At 46.1% G+C, this 19,142-nt stretch overlaps 3 protein-coding genes and 1 pseudogene across 3 annotated transcripts in view; 3 read left to right on the plus strand and 1 right to left on the minus strand.

Annotated features, from left to right (window-relative positions):
- LOC141105478 (uncharacterized) overlaps positions 1 to 3,046 on the plus strand; it is a 57,602-nt gene extending 54,556 nt beyond the window's left edge. The window contains exon 11 of the mRNA XM_073595330.1: positions 801 to 3,046. Within this exon, the coding sequence (XP_073451431.1) occupies positions 801 to 2,377 (1,577 nt within the window). The 3' untranslated portion in view covers positions 2,378 to 3,046. The remainder of the gene's footprint in view (positions 1 to 800) is intronic.
- Positions 1 to 19,142, plus strand: part of LOC141104996 (uncharacterized) — a 98,686-nt gene that overhangs the window by 60,773 nt on the left and 18,771 nt on the right. The window contains exons 6-8 of the mRNA XM_073594803.1: positions 13,066 to 13,272; positions 13,362 to 13,571; positions 13,689 to 13,830. Of these exons, the coding sequence (XP_073450904.1) occupies positions 13,066 to 13,272; positions 13,362 to 13,571; positions 13,689 to 13,830 (559 nt within the window). The remainder of the gene's footprint in view (positions 1 to 13,065; positions 13,273 to 13,361; positions 13,572 to 13,688; positions 13,831 to 19,142) is intronic.
- LOC141107036 (U2 spliceosomal RNA) lies at positions 6,292 to 6,453 on the minus strand (annotated as a pseudogene).
- Positions 8,366 to 19,142, plus strand: part of LOC141104930 (uncharacterized) — a 170,256-nt gene continuing 159,479 nt past the window's right edge. Inside the window, exon 1 of the mRNA XM_073594736.1 lies at positions 8,366 to 8,416. The gene's annotated coding sequence lies outside the window, so the exon portion shown is untranslated. The remainder of the gene's footprint in view (positions 8,417 to 19,142) is intronic.

A 19,142-nucleotide genomic window follows, 5' to 3' on the forward strand; every position in this document is an offset into this window, starting at 1 on the left:
AGTCCTCATCTAAAACCAGCTTTGGGCCAAAGATCCTTCAGGCGGCTCTTTGAGCTGTAGGTTGCCACCTGGTCTTCTGTTCACATGTTCATTAAGTTTTACCTGGAAAACGTTAAGACCTCAGCTGATGCTGACTTCAGTTCTAAGGTTCTTCAGGTGGTGCTGTAGGCGCCCTTGTTAATGAGCTTGTTCCTTGAGGTCCTGTTAGCCTTTGATTTGCTGTTGCCCACTCCACAGTTTGACTGCTTTTGGACATTCCAACATTCTAAGGTTTTCTGTATCCCTCAATAGACAAGAAAAAAAATCTCAACACAAAATCAATTTCTTGGAGTCCTTTGAAGGACAAAGGTTTCTCAACCAGGTTTCCATGGAGTTCCTCCAAAGGTTGCTGTGGGTTCCTTGAGCAATTTCTGCATTTGATAAGTTCCCACTGACACCATTGATCTTTTTAGCTATCTGTAAGGGGGTAATTCCTCCCAATGACCACAAGTGTAAGGAGCATACTTCCCACTGGTCATCACACTAATGTATCATGAGTTGTAGATATAGAATTTTTGGGGGGTTCCTTGAGACCGGAAAGTTGTTTTAAGGGTTCCTTTGTGTTGAAAAGGTTGAGAAAAGCTGCTCTTGGTACTGCTTTCCTACTAATTGAGGCATGCTGGCAGTATGAAGGGCTATCCTGGTCAGTATTCCCATAGGTGGTAGTAAACCCTACATCCTAAGACTTCCTGTGTCCTCAATGGACCTCAAAAAATGAATTGTATGGTAAGTACAAAATAACTACTCTTTGTTTTTTTTAGTACATGGAAGACGCATCAAGAAAACCTCAGAGGATTGTCTCACTTTGTCTCCAGACTGTAAAGTAGAAGATGAGGACATCACACAGTATAGTCCAGGAGAAGGCTTCTTTACCAGAAATGCCCAACCATTGCCCCACAGTGTAGATGGACCATCGTATTCCTCTCACTCAGAGGAACCTCAGACTGTGAGGAACGATGCCATCCTTCCAACAGAAAAGAGGTATTCCTGCCCTGAGTGTGGGAAAAGTTTTCACTTTAAATCCGGCCTTCGCGTTCATCTAAGGTGCCACTCGGGCGAGCGGCCGTATTCCTGTACTCAGTGTGGGAAACGTTTTCGTTTTAACTCCAGTCTTCACGTCCATATGAGATCCCACTCGAGTGAGCAGTCCTATCCCTGCACTGAGTGCGGGAAACAGTTTCGTTTTAAGTCCAGTCTTCGCGTTCATTTGCGATGCCACTCTGGTCAGCTTCCCTATTCCTGTTCGGAGTGCGGGCAGTTTTTCCCGACGAAACCGCAGCTTGTCATACATCAGAGGTCTCACACGGGCGAGAAGCCGTTCTCCTGTCCTGAGTGCGGGAAAGGTTTTGTCACCAAGTCAAATTTAGAGAGGCACCAGGTTTCTCACACGGGGGAGAGGCCGTTCGCCTGCCCCGAGTGCGAGAAATGTTACGCACGGAAATCGCAGCTTGTCATGCATCTGAGGTGTCACTCGGGGGAGAAGCCCTATTCCTGTACTGAGTGCGGGGAAAGTTTTTTGTGGCAGTCCCAACTTTTCAGACATCAGGTATTCCATACGGGCAAGATGCCGTTTTCCTGTCCTGACTGCGGGCAGAGCTATCCAATGAAATCAGAGCTTGTCAGGCATCAAATATGCCACACGGGGCAAAAGCCGTATTCCTGTCCTCAGTGCGGGAAGTGTTTTTCACGGAAGTCCTATCTCTCAGTACATCAAAGATCCCACACGGGTGAGAAGCCGTATTCCTGCGCCGAGTGTGGCAAATGTTACTCCCGGAAGTCGGAACTTAACACGCATCAGAGGACTCACACGGGTGAGAGGCCGTATTCCTGTTCTGAGTGCGGGAAATGTTTCGCGCGGAAGTCCAGTCTTTCTGTCCATCAAAAAGACCACAGGGGTGAGAAGCCGCACGCCTGCCCTTTGTGCGGGAAATGCTTTCCTTGGAAATCAGAACTTGTTGCGCATCAAAGATCTCATACGGGGGAGAAGCCGTATGCTTGCCCCGAGTGCGGGAAGCGTTTTCAACGTAAACCAGATCTCACTGCACATCAGAGGACTCACACCGGGGAGAAGCCGTTTTCCTGTCCTGACTGTGGGAAATCTTATTCGCAGAGGTCGTATCTTTCTATACATAAGAGAAGCCACACGGGTGAGAAGCCTTATTCCTGCTCCGAGTGCGGGAAATGTTTCGCCGACAAGTCGAATCTTACAGTACATCAGATAGGCCACACCGGCGAGAAGCCACATTCCTGCCCCGAGTGTGGGAAATCTTTTGTAAGAAAATCGGACCTTGCTAAACATCACAGCACACATGGGGGAGGAGCCGCATTACAGTCTTGAGTTACGGGAAGGGTCATTCATGCTGGTTGAGTCCCTCCAGCAAGTGTAGTCTGATCTCTCCTGCTCTTCAGTAGAAGCTTCAAAATCATGGTAAGAGAAGGGAAGGTGATCCGTCGTAGAGATACACACCTCCATCTTTTTTTATGGATCGAGTCCCGATATTTTATCCCCTTATCTAATCTATTAACCCCAATGACCAACCCTGCAACCCATTTTAACTAACCCCTAGAGATGTTTTCCTTAGCACAGTAGACCCTTCAGGTTCGAACGATAGATGTTGTATATAGATGATATCACGATTAAATCACAGAATTGTGACCATGAAAATGAAACCTATTTCTTGCTAAACCTACCTGAGACAACAAGCTTTTGGCTCCATGAACTTCCACAGCCTTTGCAGGAAATACTTCAGGAGATACAAACTTCCAATAATTTCAGGCTTCGGAAAGGTCAACGCTGCTTAATGAAGGTATGGAAGTGTCCTACTAAGCAACACTTCTTGATGTTCCCCCAATCATGGTAAAGGGGATCGTTATTGGTGCAGTATGTGGATCTGTCAGTTTGGAGCCATTACTCATTGTCATCTTCCTAATAGCCGAGTGGACAAAAATATCTAAATAAACAACCAATTTTAGCTTTGTCACAATAAATAAATGAATTTTGATTCTCCTTTTCAGACTACAGAATTTTATTTCTCACAAGTCTTTCTCTGAGTCTCTGTTGTGTTGCCTCTGTGCTGACCATGTTTTGATGGAAATGTGTAGATGTCACCTTACAGATTGATTGGGACAATCATATATCCCAAGAATAGGTTTCTCGACACAGGTAAAGTCATGATGAGCAGAACGTGGACTCCAAGCCTTCCTCCATGGGTTTCTGTTGGGTTGTCTCTGTGCTGACCATGTTTTGGTGGAAATGTGTAGCTGTAACCTTACAGATTGTTTGGGACAATCATAAATCCCAAGAAGAGAGGTTCTTCCACACAGGTGAGGTCATGATGAGCAGAACATGGACTCCAAGCCTTCCTCCATGGGTTTCTGTTGGGTTGTCTCTGTGCTGACCATGTTTTGGTGGAAATGTGTAGCTGTAACCTTACAGATTGTTTGGTACAATCATAGATCCCGAGAAGAGAGGTTCTTCCACACAGGTGAGGTCATGATGAGCAGAACGTTGACTCAAAGCCTTTCTGCATTGTTTTCTGTAGGGTTGTCTCTGTGCTGACCACATTTTGGTGGAAATGTATAGACGTGCCGCCTTAGGTGTTTGTGAGGATCAATCCCAAGATGAGAAGTTCCTTCACACAAGTGATGTCCTGATGAGAAGAACAGGGACAATTCTCATCCATGTGAGACTCTCAAAGCTACAGTGATGGACTTTCTACAAAGTTTTACAGCGTCTTCTCCTTTTCAGTGGGCTATATATTGACACCTCTCAAAAACAACAAAAAAATGTTAAAATTAGAGAGTGTAGAGATGTCAGATCACCTTAACTTGTCTGGCTTCCTGGGCATCGACTGTTTCAAAAAGTTGCTTGTTCAGATTGGTAAGCAACATTAGTAGGGGTCAGGATCCATAATCACTATGGTCACAGGGGTCCATATCCACTGAGAGAAGGGCTGTCCAGATGATTCAGAACTGTATTACAGGCTGCATAGAGACACGGGTGTCACTGATGTGCACCAGGGGGAGAGTAGATGACATGAGGCACAGGGGTGCACTGGAGACACTGAGATCATGAAGCGTATTTGAGGCCCAGGGGTGCACTGGAGACACTGAGATCATGAAGCGTACTTGAGACACAGGGGTGCACTGGAGACACTGAGGACATGAGGTGTACTTGAGACACAGGGGTGCACTGGAGACACTGAGATCATGAAGTGTATTTGAGGCCCAGGGGTGCACTGGAGACACTGAGATCATGAAGCATACTTGAGGCCCAGGAGTGCACTGGAGACACTGAGATCATGAAGCGTACTTGAGACACAGGGGTGCCCTGGAAACACTGAGGACATGAGGCGTACTTGGGACACAGGGGTGCACTGGAGACACTGAGGACATGAGGCGTACTTGAGACACAGGGGTGCACTGGAGACACTGAGGACATGAGGCGTATTTGAGACACAGTGGTGCACTGGAGACACTGAGATTATGAAGCGTATTTGAGGCCCAGTTGTGCACTGGAGACACTGAGATCATGAAGTGTACTTGAGGCCCAGGGGTGCACTGGAAACACTGAGGACATAAGGCGTACTTGAGACACAGGAGTGCACTGGAGACACTGAGGACATGAGGTTTACTTGAGACACAGGGGTGCACTGGAGACACTGAGGACATGAGGCGTATTTGAGACACAGGGGTGCACTGGAGACACTGAGGACATGAGGCATATTTGAGACACAGGGGTGCACTGGAGACACTGAGGACATGAGGCATATTTAAGACACAGGGGTGCACTGGAGACACTGAGATCATGAAATGTATTTGAGGCCCAGGGGTGCACTGGAGACACTGAGATCATGAAGCGTACTTGAGGCCCAGGAGTGCACTGGAGACACTGAGATCATGAAGCGTATTTGAGACACGGGTGTACTGGAAACACTGAGGACATGAGGCGTACTTGGGACACAGGGGTGCACTGGAGACACTGAGGACATGAGGCGTACTTGAGACACAGGGGTTCACTGGAGACACTGACGACATGAGGCGTATTTGAGACACTGAGATCATGAAGCATACTTGAGGCCCAGGGGTGCACTGGAGACACTGAGATCATGAAGCGTACTTGAGACACAGGGTGCACTGAAAACACTGAGGACATGAGGCGTACTTAGGACACAGGGGTGCACTGGAGACACTGAGGACATGAGGCATACTTGAGACACGGGGGAGCACTGGAGACACTGAGGACATGAGGCGTATTTGAGACACAGGGGTGCACTGGAGACACTGAGATCATGAAGCGTACTTGAGGCCCAGGGGTGCACTGGAGACACTGAGATCATGAAGCATACTTGAGGCCCAGGGGTGCACTGGAGACACTGAGATCATGAAGCGTACTTGAGACACGGGTACACTGGAAACACTGAGGACATGAGGCGTACTTGGGACACAGGGGTGCACTGGAGACACTGAGGACATGAGGTGTACTTGAGACACGGGGGAGCACTGGAGACACTGAGGACATGAGGCGTACTTGAGACACAGGGGAGCACTGGAGACACTGAGGACATGAAGCATACTTGAGGCCCAGGGGTGCACTGGAGACACTGAGATCATGAAGCATACTTGAGGCCCAGGGGTGCACTGGAGACACTGAGATCATGAAGCATACTTGAAGCCCAGGGGTACACTGGAGACACTGAGCTCATGAAGCATACTTGAGGCCCAGGGGTACACTGGAGACACTGAGATCATGAAGCGTTCTTTCAGGCCCAAGGGTACACTGGAGACACTGAGATCATGAAGCGTTCTTTCAGGCCCAGGGGTACACTGGAGACACTGAGATCATGAAGCGTTCTTTCAGGCCCAGGGGTACACTGGAGACACTGAGATCATGAAGCGTTCTTTCAGGCCCAGGGGTACACTGGAGACACTGAGATCATGAAGCGTTCTTTCAGGCCCAGGGGTACACTGGAGACACTGAGCTCATGAAGCGTACTTGAAGCCCAGGGGTGGATCCCAGGAAAATGTGAGTATGACACCAAAATGAAATGGTCCATGTGGAACATAAAGACGGCAAATATTACTGGGATGGTGTGCACAGCATTGTGAAAGAAAATCCCACCACAGATAAACTTTGTTTTTAGATCCCCTTTGGTGACAGAAGAAATTACACTATCTCTATGTACTAAGAGTTAACTTTTCAGGACAAGCTTTTCGTGATCTACGCTCTTCTCATTTGTATCATAGACAGTCCTTTTTTTTTCTGGTCCTGGAGGTACTGCAGTACAAGGTCGATGCGTGGAGTGGACAGAGCAAGCTCTTCTTCTATCTCCCTGTTCTAAAAATCCATTTAACAAATGGTCCCCAGATAGGGGACATATCTGATATTAAACTGATAAGAGCAGATGAGGGAATGAGAGACACCAGTAGCTCAACAGGTGAAAAGAAAGGCGAATGGCCTCAACCTTGAGCTCCTGCTGAGCCCCGTCTCTGATGCATTTAACCTCGCCCATCGGGGCTTAATCATAGAGATGAAAAAGTGGATGAATTGTGCAAGCAACATATGGAAATGATCCTGAAAAAGGTTTTTGTAAAGAGATGACTGCCCCCTGACAATGATTATCATTGTCGGGAGGCAGCTATCTCTTCCTTGTGTTGCTTGCACAATTAATCTTCTGCTTTACGAGTGGCTGATGATGTATGAATAGAATTATCTTGCTCCACTCCTTCATTTCTATGAGGAAGGGCTCAAGCATGAGGCGTTCATATTTTGTTTTGTTTATGAGTGGAGAAGAATGGCTTGTCTGTGTTTTGCAATCCCGGAGTGGGGGCTGGAGCGTGAAGGTTTCAAAGTGTCTCAGGTGGGATGAAGCCTTCAGTTTTGTGTCCAGGTCTTCCTGGAGACCTGCATGGCATGGGTGTGTCCAGGTGTACACACTCATTATAAGCCAGGAGCTGGCCATAGCTCAGGGCCCTTGTGTGGAGATAGAGGTGGGCTGCAGCCAGGTGTGGTGATCCACTCCAAAAAACAAGCATCCATATTGGAGAGCTTCCCTGCCCACAGTACTGGGAAAGTTGGGACAGCTGAGTGAGTCTGTAGGGCTGAGAGAGCTGAGGCAACTAGCTAGTCCAGGGGACTGAAGTGATTCTGTAAATCTCGGAAGAGTTATAGAGTTTGGGGTGCTTGCTAGCAGAAACCTATCTAGAGGCCATAAGTGGGTCTGTGCAGTGAGGTGCTGTAACTAAGGCTCAGACAGCTGGTGGACCAGTGACAATGGCAGGTGGCTCTGCATTTTTCAGTTATCTGTTTGCCAGAGAAAACCCCCTGCCTGGGAATCCCTGTTTGAACTTTTGGAGCTGAGACTCCATGTTGGAGAGATTCCCTACCAGCAGGACTTGGAGAGGACTTGGAGAGTTGGGACAGCTGAGCGAGTCCAGAGCTGAGGTAACTAGAGAGTCCAGTGGACTGAAGGGATTCTGTAAGTCTTATGCCCCGTACACACGATCAGACTTTCCGACAACAAAACCGTGGATTTTTTTTCCGAAGGATGTTGGCTCAAACTTGTCTTGCATACACAAGGTCACACAAATGTTGGCCAACAATTACGAACGTAGTGACGTACAAGATGTACGGCGAGCTGATAAAAAGGAAGTTCAATAGTGATGCGTGATTCCAAGCATGCGTGTTTGTACTTTGGACTTTTGTCAGACGGACTTGTGAACACACGATCTGAAAATCCGACAACAAACATTTGTTGGCGGAAAGTTTGAGAGCATGCTAGCCAACATTTGTTGGCGGAAAGTCCGACAACAAATGTTCGCTGGAGCATACACACGATCGGACTTTCCGACAACTATCTCACATCCAACATTTGTTGTCGGAAAATCCGATCGTGTGTATGGGGCATGAGAAGAGTGAGAGGGTCCAGGGTGGTAGGTGAACCCTATCTAGAGGCCAGGAGTAGGCCTGTGCAGCAAGGTGCTGTACCTAAGGCTGAAAGAGCGGGAGCTGGGGGACCGGTGCCAACAGCAGAGGTATTTGTCATAGAAAACCTCCTGTCTGGACAACCTTGTTTGAACCTTTGCTTTTCCTTTTAATAAAAGTGGACTAAAAAGCCCTTAAACCTCAGTTTGGATTGACGTGAACTCACTAAAAATGCTCACCACCACTGAGTCTAATCCCCATATACGTATACAGTCGGCACGCACAGCTGGGCTGCAGTTCCGTTGAGCTCCACCAGGTGGTGATCTCACTTGTGCTAATATAGGAAGTCTCTATGGAAGACAGGAAGTGATGTCACATATAAATAAGTTCCAGGTCATAGGTGAGTCGGGAGGAAGTAGAGCGAAGACATTGTTGAAGCTGGTAGCCGAGGAGGTAATGAGATATTTTTTTATATATACACCCAAAAACCCGTTATTGTGTCCCACCTTCTTCCACTGTGTTCTTTGTGAGGTTCTTCATCTCCAGCAACCTTGAACGTGACGTGATCAATGGCCAGAAATGTATAAACTTATAAAACAATTTTCCGGGACAGTTCAGAGAAGGTCCACCTAGAAACGACGCTCCTCTGGGCCTTTTAGCCTGAAATAGTGATGAGCTGGATGTTCCTGGGTTCGGTTTGAGGTGGGTTTTTCGAACATGACCAAAGTCCGGAGGTGAATCCGAAAGCCCATTGAAGTCAGTGGGAGCTGAATGCCAAAAATTAGTAATTGCCATTTTCTAGGCTAATAGGCAAAGGATTGTCGCATATATTGTTTACACTGCCAGTAAATGACAGTTCCCGGCCTCTTACTTCTGTTTGTAAAAAAAAATGGGGGTTTCCCTTTATCTATCCTAGATCTACTGTATATCCAATATGAGCCCACCTTTCCAGAACCTCTCCCATCCTCTGGAACCTCCTACCCCAATATGCCCGGTCAGCTCCTACCCTGTCTGCCTTTAGGCGATCCCCGAAAACGCATTGATTAAGAGAAGCCTACCCCACCTCCAACTAAAAAAGCTGTACTTGAGTTGCCTCCATCAGATCAGCCCCTGCAGCTATTACCTTTTTGTATCATATCCCCCTCCCTTTAGATTGTAAGCTTCATGAGCAGGGCCCTCCTGTTCCTTCTGTATTTAACTGTATTGTAATTGCGCTGTTCCCCCTCTACATTGTAAAGCTCTGCGCAAACTGTTGGTGCTATATAAATCCTGTATATTAATTATATGAGGGTCTGGTATAGTTGTTAATGGGGGACCCCACCAAAAATTAGCATGGTGTTCCCTTTAAAATTACCTATTGGACCCCCTATCCATGAAGAAGTTCTGGTATGGGTTTCAAGGGGGACCCTACACATGAAGGCCCAAATTCCATACAAGACCCTTTGTCCTCCCTTAAAAATAAATAAAAGGGCCCCCAGATACCACTTTCCCATATGAATGATTATGGAGTATCCCTAAAAAGCCCCCCACAACTACAGGGCAAGATCTCATCATGTGGGACGAGGTACTTAGCCAGTAGGATCACCCTGGCAAGGTACCTTTTCCAAGTTGAAGGCATGTGGACTGGTGTTATATAGGCGGTTGGAGGGCAAACACTCGTCTCCCCTTTTTCGGGGAATGTGAGGCTGCATGGTGGGATATTGGCCTGGTACGGGAATCCCTGGCTGACAGCTGAATGAGGCAGTTGGGGATAGGTAATCATTACCAGGATGCTGGCAGCGGCCAGCTCCCTAGCAACCAACCTGAGCGGGTGGCTGTCACAATTAGCAGCTGTAGTAATACCACTACTAAATGTTTCACTTCACGCCGCAGCTGGAGGTCCAACTCAACTGAAAAACCCATTTCGTTTGGCCATTCAATAAAGCCTACTGACCAAGCAAGTTCTGAACATGGAGTTTGCTAATAAAATTACAACTTCTGCGTCGGCAGATGACACCAAACTATATAGTTAAATAAAGTCCCAACAGGAAGTCTTTGACTTACGAAAAGACCTGGGTGGTGTTTCGTTGTGCACCTGCATGCAAATGAGGTTTAATGTTGATCAACGTAAGATTTTGCACTGGGGAGCTAAAAATATGCATCATTTTCCCTCCAGCTGGAGACCCCCCCCCAACTATCTAGACCAGTGGCCTCCAAACCATGGCCCGGGGACCTTTGCTTGTCTTTATCCGGCCTCTGAGACACTTTTACTCCAACTGACACCAGTAATGGGACACCATCCTTGGGAACCTAAATCCTACCACTCATACCAACAATGAGCCAATACTCCTCCCACTAAAACCAGTTCTTTACTCCCACTGACCCCAGGGCATTTTCTATTCCCACTGGCCACTGGCCTCTAAAGCCTGAAGGGACAGTAAACTGGACCTTTGTTTAGAAAGTCTGGAGACCCCTGATCTAGGCCGTCCCCACCCGAGGGAAACGGAGACACCCTCTTCATAACCTCCCTCACCACCTTCTTTTTTTCTGTTTCCAACTCTCTCCTCCCTCCCCCGCCAGGTGTACCTTTCTTCCTATAAAAACAAAAAAATAGATCACTGAGGTTGCCATGGATGGTGAAACCAGATCTCCCGTGTTGTTCACAACGTAGATCCAGAAGAGGAATACTGTTCTTCTATATCTGCAGACGTGTTTGCTCCCTGTTACTATTATTTAGATTTTTGTACCTCTATGGGAGTTCTATATCTCACACACAGAGAATGTTTCTCGTAGGGAATATTTATTTATTTATTTATTTTTTTTAATGATTTTTTTTTACGAGTACTAACTTTTTTTTAGTACACACCGATGCCAATTACCGATACCTACCTCAACTGTTTTATTTACACTTCAGCTGTCAGCACAGGTACAAAGCACTGAAAAGTTTTTTGCAAATCCCTGTAAATATATGTTAAAGGTGTAAAAAAAATATTAATGAATAGAGCAAAAAAAAAAAGTTTTAATTAATATTTTTATTTTTTTTTTAAATAGAAGTTAACAAAAAAATCAGCACAAAAATAATAATTAAATGGAGAAGTAGAATAAGGAGTTAATTAAGGCTGATTAGAATAAATGAAGGGTTAATAAGGGGTTAAACAGAGGAACAATTTATAAAAAAAAAAAAACTATTTCTTTACTTGACAGGTTACTTTAAATTGACTTTATCTGCAGATGGAAGTTCATCCCTCTGATCTGTAGATGAATAAACAGGAAAGATACAAAAAAGAAAAAATGTTTCTTTTTATCTTTCTGTTTCAGTGGCAGAGCGATGTTGTTGATAAACATTGCCAGACTGCTTTTTTTTTATTTTAGTACTCGCTGATGCCACGACTGTTTTGTTTACACTTCAGCTGTCAGCACAGGTACAAAGCACAAAAAAATGTTTGCAAATTAAATAAATTTTACTTTTTTTTTAATTTTGCGCTTTTTTCAATGTGAACCCTGTAAATATATGTTAAAGGTGTAAAAAAAATATTATTGAATAAAGCAGACAAAAAAAAAAAAAGTTTTAATTAATATTTTTTTTTCTTTTTAAATAGAAGTTAACAAAAAATTAGCACAAAAATAATATGTAATAATGTAATTGTTAATAGTTTATAAAAATAGAATACAAATCACTGAAAAGTTCTTTGCAAATTAAATACATTTTGTGCTTTTTTCAATGTGAACCCTGTAAATATATGTTAAAGGTTTAAAAAAATAATAATGAATAGAGCAAAAAAAAAAAGTTTTAATTATTATTAGTTTTTTTTTTTAAAATAGAAGTTAACAAAAAAATCAGCAGAAAAATAATAATTAAATGGAGAAGTAGAATAAGGAGTTAATCTCCTAGATTGTAAGCTCTAACGAGCAGGGCCCTCTGATTCCTCCTGTATTGAATTGAATTGTATTGTACTTGTACTGTCTGCCCTAATGTTGTAAAGCGCTGCGTAAACTGTCGGCGCTATATAAATCCTGTATAATAATAATAATAATTAAGGCTGATTCGAAAAAATGGAGGGTTAATAAGGGGTTAAACGGAGGAACAATTTATAAAAAACAAAACTATTTCTTTTACTTGACAGGTTACTTTAAACTGACTTTATCTGCAGATGGAAGTTCATCCCTCTGATCTGTAGATTAATAAACAGGAAAGATACAAAAAGAAACAATGTTTCTTTTTATCTTTCTGTTTGAGTCTGAGCGATGTTGTTGATAAACATTGCCAGACTGCTTTTTTTTTCTTTTTTTTTCTTTTTGACAGCTCCAATTGCCGGGACTTAGTTTACACTTCAGCTCTTATCAGGGGAACCCCGCTGACAGCTGAATGAGTCATCAGTTGTTAGGGACGTGGCGGCCCCGCTCCTTAACAACCGATAATTGCCGTTTTTTCGGGGTTTTTTTACATTTCAGCAGTCAGAGGGGGAATCCCACTGACAGCTGAAACAACAGAACCTGAAAGTATAGGTTTTAGGTATCAGAAGTGCAAATTCTTAGTATCGGCACTGGTATCGGTGGAACCCTAGCTTCTTATATATGTATGTAAACTTCCACGTGAATCTTTAAATAAATAGAAGGATCTGGACGTTCTTGTAGATCGTGGACTTAACAGACAAGGGATGTGTCTGGATGGTGACTGTATCATTGTGTGTGTCAGGTTCCTATAAGGTGTCAGGATGTCACTGTCTATTTCTCCATGGAGGAGTGGGAGTATTTAGAAGGACACAAGGATCTCTACAAGGACGTCATGATGGACAATCAGCCGCCCCTCACATCACCGGGTAAGAGGAGACTTTATTGTAAAGGAGAGAGCAGTACGGAGGGTCCACCTAGATCCCCCATCATCTGATAAACACATAGAAACAATGTATTCAGTCAGTGTGTGTGTTTCCTACAGATGGATCCAGTAATGGGAACCCACCAGAGAGATGTCCCCGTCCTCTGTATTCCCGGGATTCCACACAGGAAGGTCACAAGATCCCTCACCATCATCAGGTAGATGAGGAACAATCACTGATAGTATCATTAGGATCTGTACATTATCTTCATCATTATAATTCATTGAATTTTTATTATATATTAAGAACGTTGTTGTTAAAGAAGAGATAAAAGAGGAAGCTAATGAGGACGATGTGTTCAAAAAGTCAGAGTTTCCAACGGCACACAAAGATCTAACCCAGGAAAACATGGTGGAGTCATCAAGCTACTTAATCCCACCAGAGAGATGTCCCCGTCCTCTGTATTCCCGGGATTCCACACAGGAAGGTCACACCATCCCTCACCATCATCAGGTAGATGAGGAACAATCACTGATAGTATCATTAGGATCTGTACATTATCTGCATTGTTCCCATTGATGTCATTTTTATTTTGTATTCAGAGTGGAAACCTGAGTGATTCTAAAGTTGAGGTCAAAGAAGAGATAAAAGAGGAGGATGAGGATGGGGTGATGGAGGAAGAACACAAAGATCTGTACCAGGACACCATGGTGGAGTCATCCAGCTACAGAAACCCACCAGAGAGATGTCCCCGTCCTCTGTATTCCCGGGATTCCACACAGGAAGATCACACCATCCCTCACCATCATCAGGTTGGTGGGACGAAGCATCTAGAACATTATAAAAGCTTGTAGAGATGATGTGTGGACACTATAAGATGATATTTTTCTATGTGGTCTCACGTAATTAACCTGTTTTTTCTTGTTTAGGGTGAAGATCTGATAGATATAAAAGTTGAGGTTAAATCAGAAGAAGAAGAGACGTATGTGAGGGATGATCAGCAGTCTATGGAGGAGGATGAAATAATGAGGACAATTAAAGAAGAGGACACTCCTACAGAGATCAGCACAGGTGGGTGCAACATAAATGTGAATGTAACATAAATATAAGAGTCAGGTAGTTTTTGCCGATACCTGGGAGGTGGCATGATCTGTAGAAGTATATAATTGTAGATGTCGTTTAAGTCTGTGTTATTAGCGATATGACATTCTCTTAATCAGTCGTAGATATATGTTCACCAATTAGCATTTGAAAAGTACAGAACAAGCCTCTGGACCAGGAGTGACACCGAGAGGCCCATAAAATGAGCTCATGCTTGTACAGGTATAAAGTTGTCACCTTCCTGAACCTCAAGAAGACTACTAGTCATTTCAGCTACAACAACCAGCAGGGGGCAGTCAGGAGGCCCAGAACTGTCTGCAAGCTTTGGTCGGTATCACCAGATCTGAGGAATCTATTTTACCTCTCATAAAAGCTAAAATATTAGCGACAGAGAGATGAAAATAATTCCTTCTGATGGTACATGTGTTGGGGCGAGGTGTACATGGAAATCTGTATTTGTAGCGTGTGTAGACTCCCGGAGAAACACATAAAACGGTTATATGGCGCCTGATTGCGACGGCTGAACAGTGATCGGACACGCTGGTGTCAGAAATCCCGTCCTCCCACTCAGCGCCCGGAACCGTTCCCAGGAGCATTTAACCCTGGTAACGTCAGAACGTAGAACCGTCCTGTGGTCTGATACGGGAACACCCCCTCCCTCGGGGTTGATTGGCCAAGGGCTAAAGTCCAGCCCACATCCATATTCCAATAAATTGTGCAGCAAGGGAGAAGGACGGGGTGATTCCTATGAAGCCCTTCCCTCTGGCCCAGCAGACCCGTCTGCGGACAAACTGGGTGGTGGCAAGATAAATTTGTTGTGATTAACAACGGGGTTCTAGCTTGTAGGATCGCTGGAGGAACCCTAGAAGTGTGTGATAATTGCTAGACTGCTCCCCAACCTTTAGAGTGCACCAGATTTTGTTTAAGATTTGTATCTGCCCTTTGTGTGGTCAGCCAGCTGGATTGGAGTGGAGTCTCCCTCTAGTGGTGGCCAGAGGTAGTGCAGGCTGTGAAAATGTATGACGGCCAGTCTTGTATGCTCAAAATAGCCATGATTAAGGCCTGATGACCGAAACACATTTAGCCATGATTAAGGCCTGATGGCTAAAACACGTTTAGCTATGATTAAGGCCTGATGGCCAAAACACATTTAGCCATGATTAAGGCCTGATGGCCAAAACACGTTTAGCCATGATTAAGGCCTGATGGCCGAAACGCGTTTAGCCATGATTAAGGCCTGATGGCCACAACGCGTTTAGCCATGATTAAGACCTGATGGCCGAAACATGTTTAGCCATGATTAAGGCCTGATGGCCGAAACGCGTTTAGCCATGATTAAGGCCTGATGGCCGATACGTGTTTAGCCATGATTAAGGCCTGATGGCCACAACGTGTTTAGCCATGATTAAGGCCTGATGGCCGCAATGCGTTTTTTTTTTTTTTGACTGTTGTTCACATGCTATAAAAAAAAATGTTTTAGCCGACTTCCAAGGCACCAACCTTTCTCCCTTTTTATGCTCAAAATAAGCTCCCCCTTTTTCCCTCCTACTCTTAGTCAAGGGCCACACCCCGGTTAGCTAGCTGCAGCGGGCGTGCATTTCGTGACAGTGGGTCATTAACACTAAATACATTCCTCCACCCGTACTGCTCACTGATTGGCCCAGAGTAGGGTGTGATCTGAGTGATGTTCAGGAAAAGGCTTCCCAGCACCACTGCCAGCAAATGAAGCCCCTCCCCCGTTCAAAAGCCACCACTGCCAATCCCCGGTTCCTACAGCTGATATTGCAAGTGACCAAACCCCACCTCTGCCAAGCAGAGACTCACCAATCCCCACAGACTTTGGATCACCATGCTACACATCACCCCATGCTCCCTGTGCCTCCCTTCCATCCACCTGTTACCCCAATGTTTCTCAACTCCAGTCCTCAAGTACCCCCAACAGGTCATGTTTTCAGGCTTTCCATTATTTTGCACAGGTGATTTGCTCAGTTTCACTGCCTTAGTAATTACCACAGCCATTTCATCTGAGGGAAATCCTGAAAACATGACCTGTTGGGGTACTTGAGGACTGGAGTTGAGAAACATTGTGTTACCCCAACCTACAGCTGCTCCCTACAACCCACCTTATCCCCCAAACTCAACATACCCCTTCCTGTTCAACTATCTTCTTCCTCCAGTCATAGCGCCATCCCTCCTACATCATCCCCTAGTCACAGTGATCAGTCAACATGATGGTGGTCTTTACGATCAGTCCTGTCTCAGTCGTGGTTGGGCTTCCTATAGGTTCAATCTTTTACCATTTGTGGGGCTCAATCCCACATTTCCATGTTCGCAGATGACACCAAACTATGCAAATAAATAAAGTCACTGTGGGGCTTATTTCCAATTCTTTGACCAAATACGGTTGTATAGTACCTGCAATTATGCAATGAATGCTTCCTCCGAGTGGGGTCTACAAGGTAGCTTAAGTTCCTCAGAGACTTAAAGTTGCAGGTGCAGAGTAGGCACAATGGAAGCTTGGGGCTGCAGGGCCAGAGGTGGTGCGGTGGAGGTTTGGGGCTGCTGGGGCCAAGAAAGTGCAGAGAAGGCCTGAGACTGTGAAGGCAGAGGAGGTGTAGCAGAGGCTGAGGCTGAAGATCCAGCAAAGGGTCAGACCGGTTACAGTGGAGACCTGTTTGCGGGTGCAGCCAGGGCCGGGACAAGGGTCTATGAATACAGAAGTGTACTGGCATAGATAGAGGACTCATATATCCTTTGTCATCACTGGTGGAGATGTGGACCCCCTTTCTCTATGCAGCTGCTGTCTCAAAGTGGGGTCTACAAGGTAGCTGAAGTTCCTCAGAGACTTAAGGTTGCAGGTGCAGAGTAGGCACAATGGAAGCTTGGGGCTGCAGGGCAAAAGGTGGTGCGGTGGAGGCTTGAGGCTGCTGGGGCCAAGAAGGTGCAGCCAGGGCCGGAACAAGGGTCTATAAATACAGAAGTGTACTGACGGAGATCGGGAGGACTCATTTGTCATCACTGGTCGAGATGTGGGTCCCCTTTCTCTATGCCAGGGTCTTTCAACCTTATTTGTAGTCAAGACACCCTTTAGAATTGTGTACAACCCTTGGCTTACGGGGAAACACCAGTCTGAGGGCTCGTTCACACCAGGAGGTGCGCCCAAGGCTGAGCACTTTTTTGCCTGATCTGTTTTTTATTAGGCTGTTCTATGTTTGTGAAACATGCAAAAGAGGTGCAACAAAGAGTCTCCAGGGGGTGCCGCGGCAAAATGACACCAAGCCCTGTACGGTCATGTAAGGGTTGCTGTGTTATGTTCTCTGTACAGAGATGAGGGAGAACCCATCCCGTTCCTCCTCCCGGATCTCCCCCCCCCCATGCTGTTATCTGTATTTTGCCGGCAAAACTGAAAGCTGTCTAAGCCGCCCGACCTGCCTTTAGCAACCAAAGATGTCATCAGTTGCTAAGGGCAGGTTGGGCAGCCCGTACTGCTTAAAGTTTTGCCATCAGAATACAGATAACAGCATAGAGGGGGGGTGAGAGAGGCGGGAGGAGGAACGGGATGGGCTCTCTGAACATGGAACCTAACATAGCGACCCTTACATGGTTGGACTGTACAGGGCTTTGTGTCATTTTGCCGCGCCACCCCTGGGGAATCTTTGTCACACTCCAGGGTGTCGCGGAACCCCGGCTGAAAAACCCTGCTCTATCCAGCTGCTTTCTCTGCGAGTGGAGGCCAAGGTATCTTTAGTTCCTCTGAGTCTTAAGGCTACGGGTGCAGAGTAGGCATGGCAGAATCACAGGGCTGTGAGGGCAAAGGAGCAGAGATTGTGTTCCACCAGAGACCCCCTAATGGGAGTTTGAGCTTAGCTGCTGGATTCCCCCTGGTAAATTAACAGGTATTATCAGTCACAGAGTAGGGTTCTAGGTAACAAGGAACTGGAGCATGAGAGAGGCAGGCGGCACTGGGTAGCTGTAAGAAGGGATGAGGTTTGAGGCTGTGGGTGCAGAGCAGGGAGTTTGAGGCTGCAGGTACCGAGGAGGCATAGTAGAGGCTTTAGGTAGCAGGTGCAAAGAAGGCACAGTAGAGGCTTGAGCCTGTGAGTGCAGAGGTGGTGCAGTGGAGACTTAAGACCTCAGGGGCAGGGGTGCAGCTATGGACGATGAGGCTGTGAGTGCAGAGGCAGTATAATGGAGGCTTGAGACCCTGGGGGCAGAGGCGCAGAAGAGGCTTGAGGCTGTGAGTGCAGAGGTGGTGCAGAGAATTCTTGAGACATCAGGGGCAGAGGTGCAACAATGGACGATGAGGCTGCGAGTGCAGAGGTGGTGCAGAGAAGGCTTTAGACCTCAGGGGCAGAGGTGCAACAATGGACGATGAGGCTGCGAGTGCAGAGGTGGTGCAGTGGAGGCTTTAGACCTCAGGGGCAGAGGTGCACTTACGGACAATAAGGTTGCAAGTGCAGAGCTGGTGTAGTGGAGGCTTGAGACCTTGGGGGCAGAGCTGCAGCTACGGGCAACAATGGACGATGAGGCTGCAAGTGCAGAGGTGGTGCAGTGGAGGCTTGAGACCTCAGGGGCAGAGGTGCAGCTACGGACAATAAGGTTGCAAGTGCAGAGCTGGTGCAATGGAGGCTTGAGACCTTGGGGGCAGAGCTGCAGCTACGGGCAACAATGGACGATGAGGCTGCAAGTGCAGAGGTGGTGCAGTGGAGGCTTGAGACCTCGGCGGCAGAAGTGCAACAATGGACGTTGAGGCTGTGAGTGCAGAGGTGGTGCAGTGGAGGCTTGAGACCTCAGGGGCAGAGCTGCAGCTATGGACAATAAGGTTGCGAGTGCAGAGGCGGTGCAGTGGAGGCTTGAGACCTCAGGGGCAGAGCTGCAGCTATGGACAATAAGGTTGCGAGTGCAGAGGCGGTGCAGTGGAGGCTTGAGCCATTTCCTAAATGTCTGCAGAACAATTTCATGGGTCAGATGGTAAATGTACCAACTAGAAATAAAGCGTTACTAGACCTACTGATTACCAACAATACAGACCTGATCACGGATGTAGAAATACGGGGCAATTTAGGGAACAGCGATCACAGGTCAATATGTTTCAGTATAAATCACACAAATAGGAGACATAAGGAGAATGCAAAGACACTGAATTTCAAAAGAGCCAACTTCCCTAAGCTATAATCCTTGCTAGAAGATACTAAATAGGATAAAATCTTAGGAACAAAGAACACAGAGGAGAAATTGGAATGCTTTAAGAGCATATTAAATAAGGGCATTAGCCAATGCAT

The sequence above is a fragment of the Aquarana catesbeiana genome, linkage group LG08 (genome assembly GCF_042186555.1).
Source record: "Aquarana catesbeiana isolate 2022-GZ linkage group LG08, ASM4218655v1, whole genome shotgun sequence".
NCBI classification, from domain to species: Eukaryota; Metazoa; Chordata; class Amphibia; order Anura; family Ranidae; genus Aquarana; species Aquarana catesbeiana.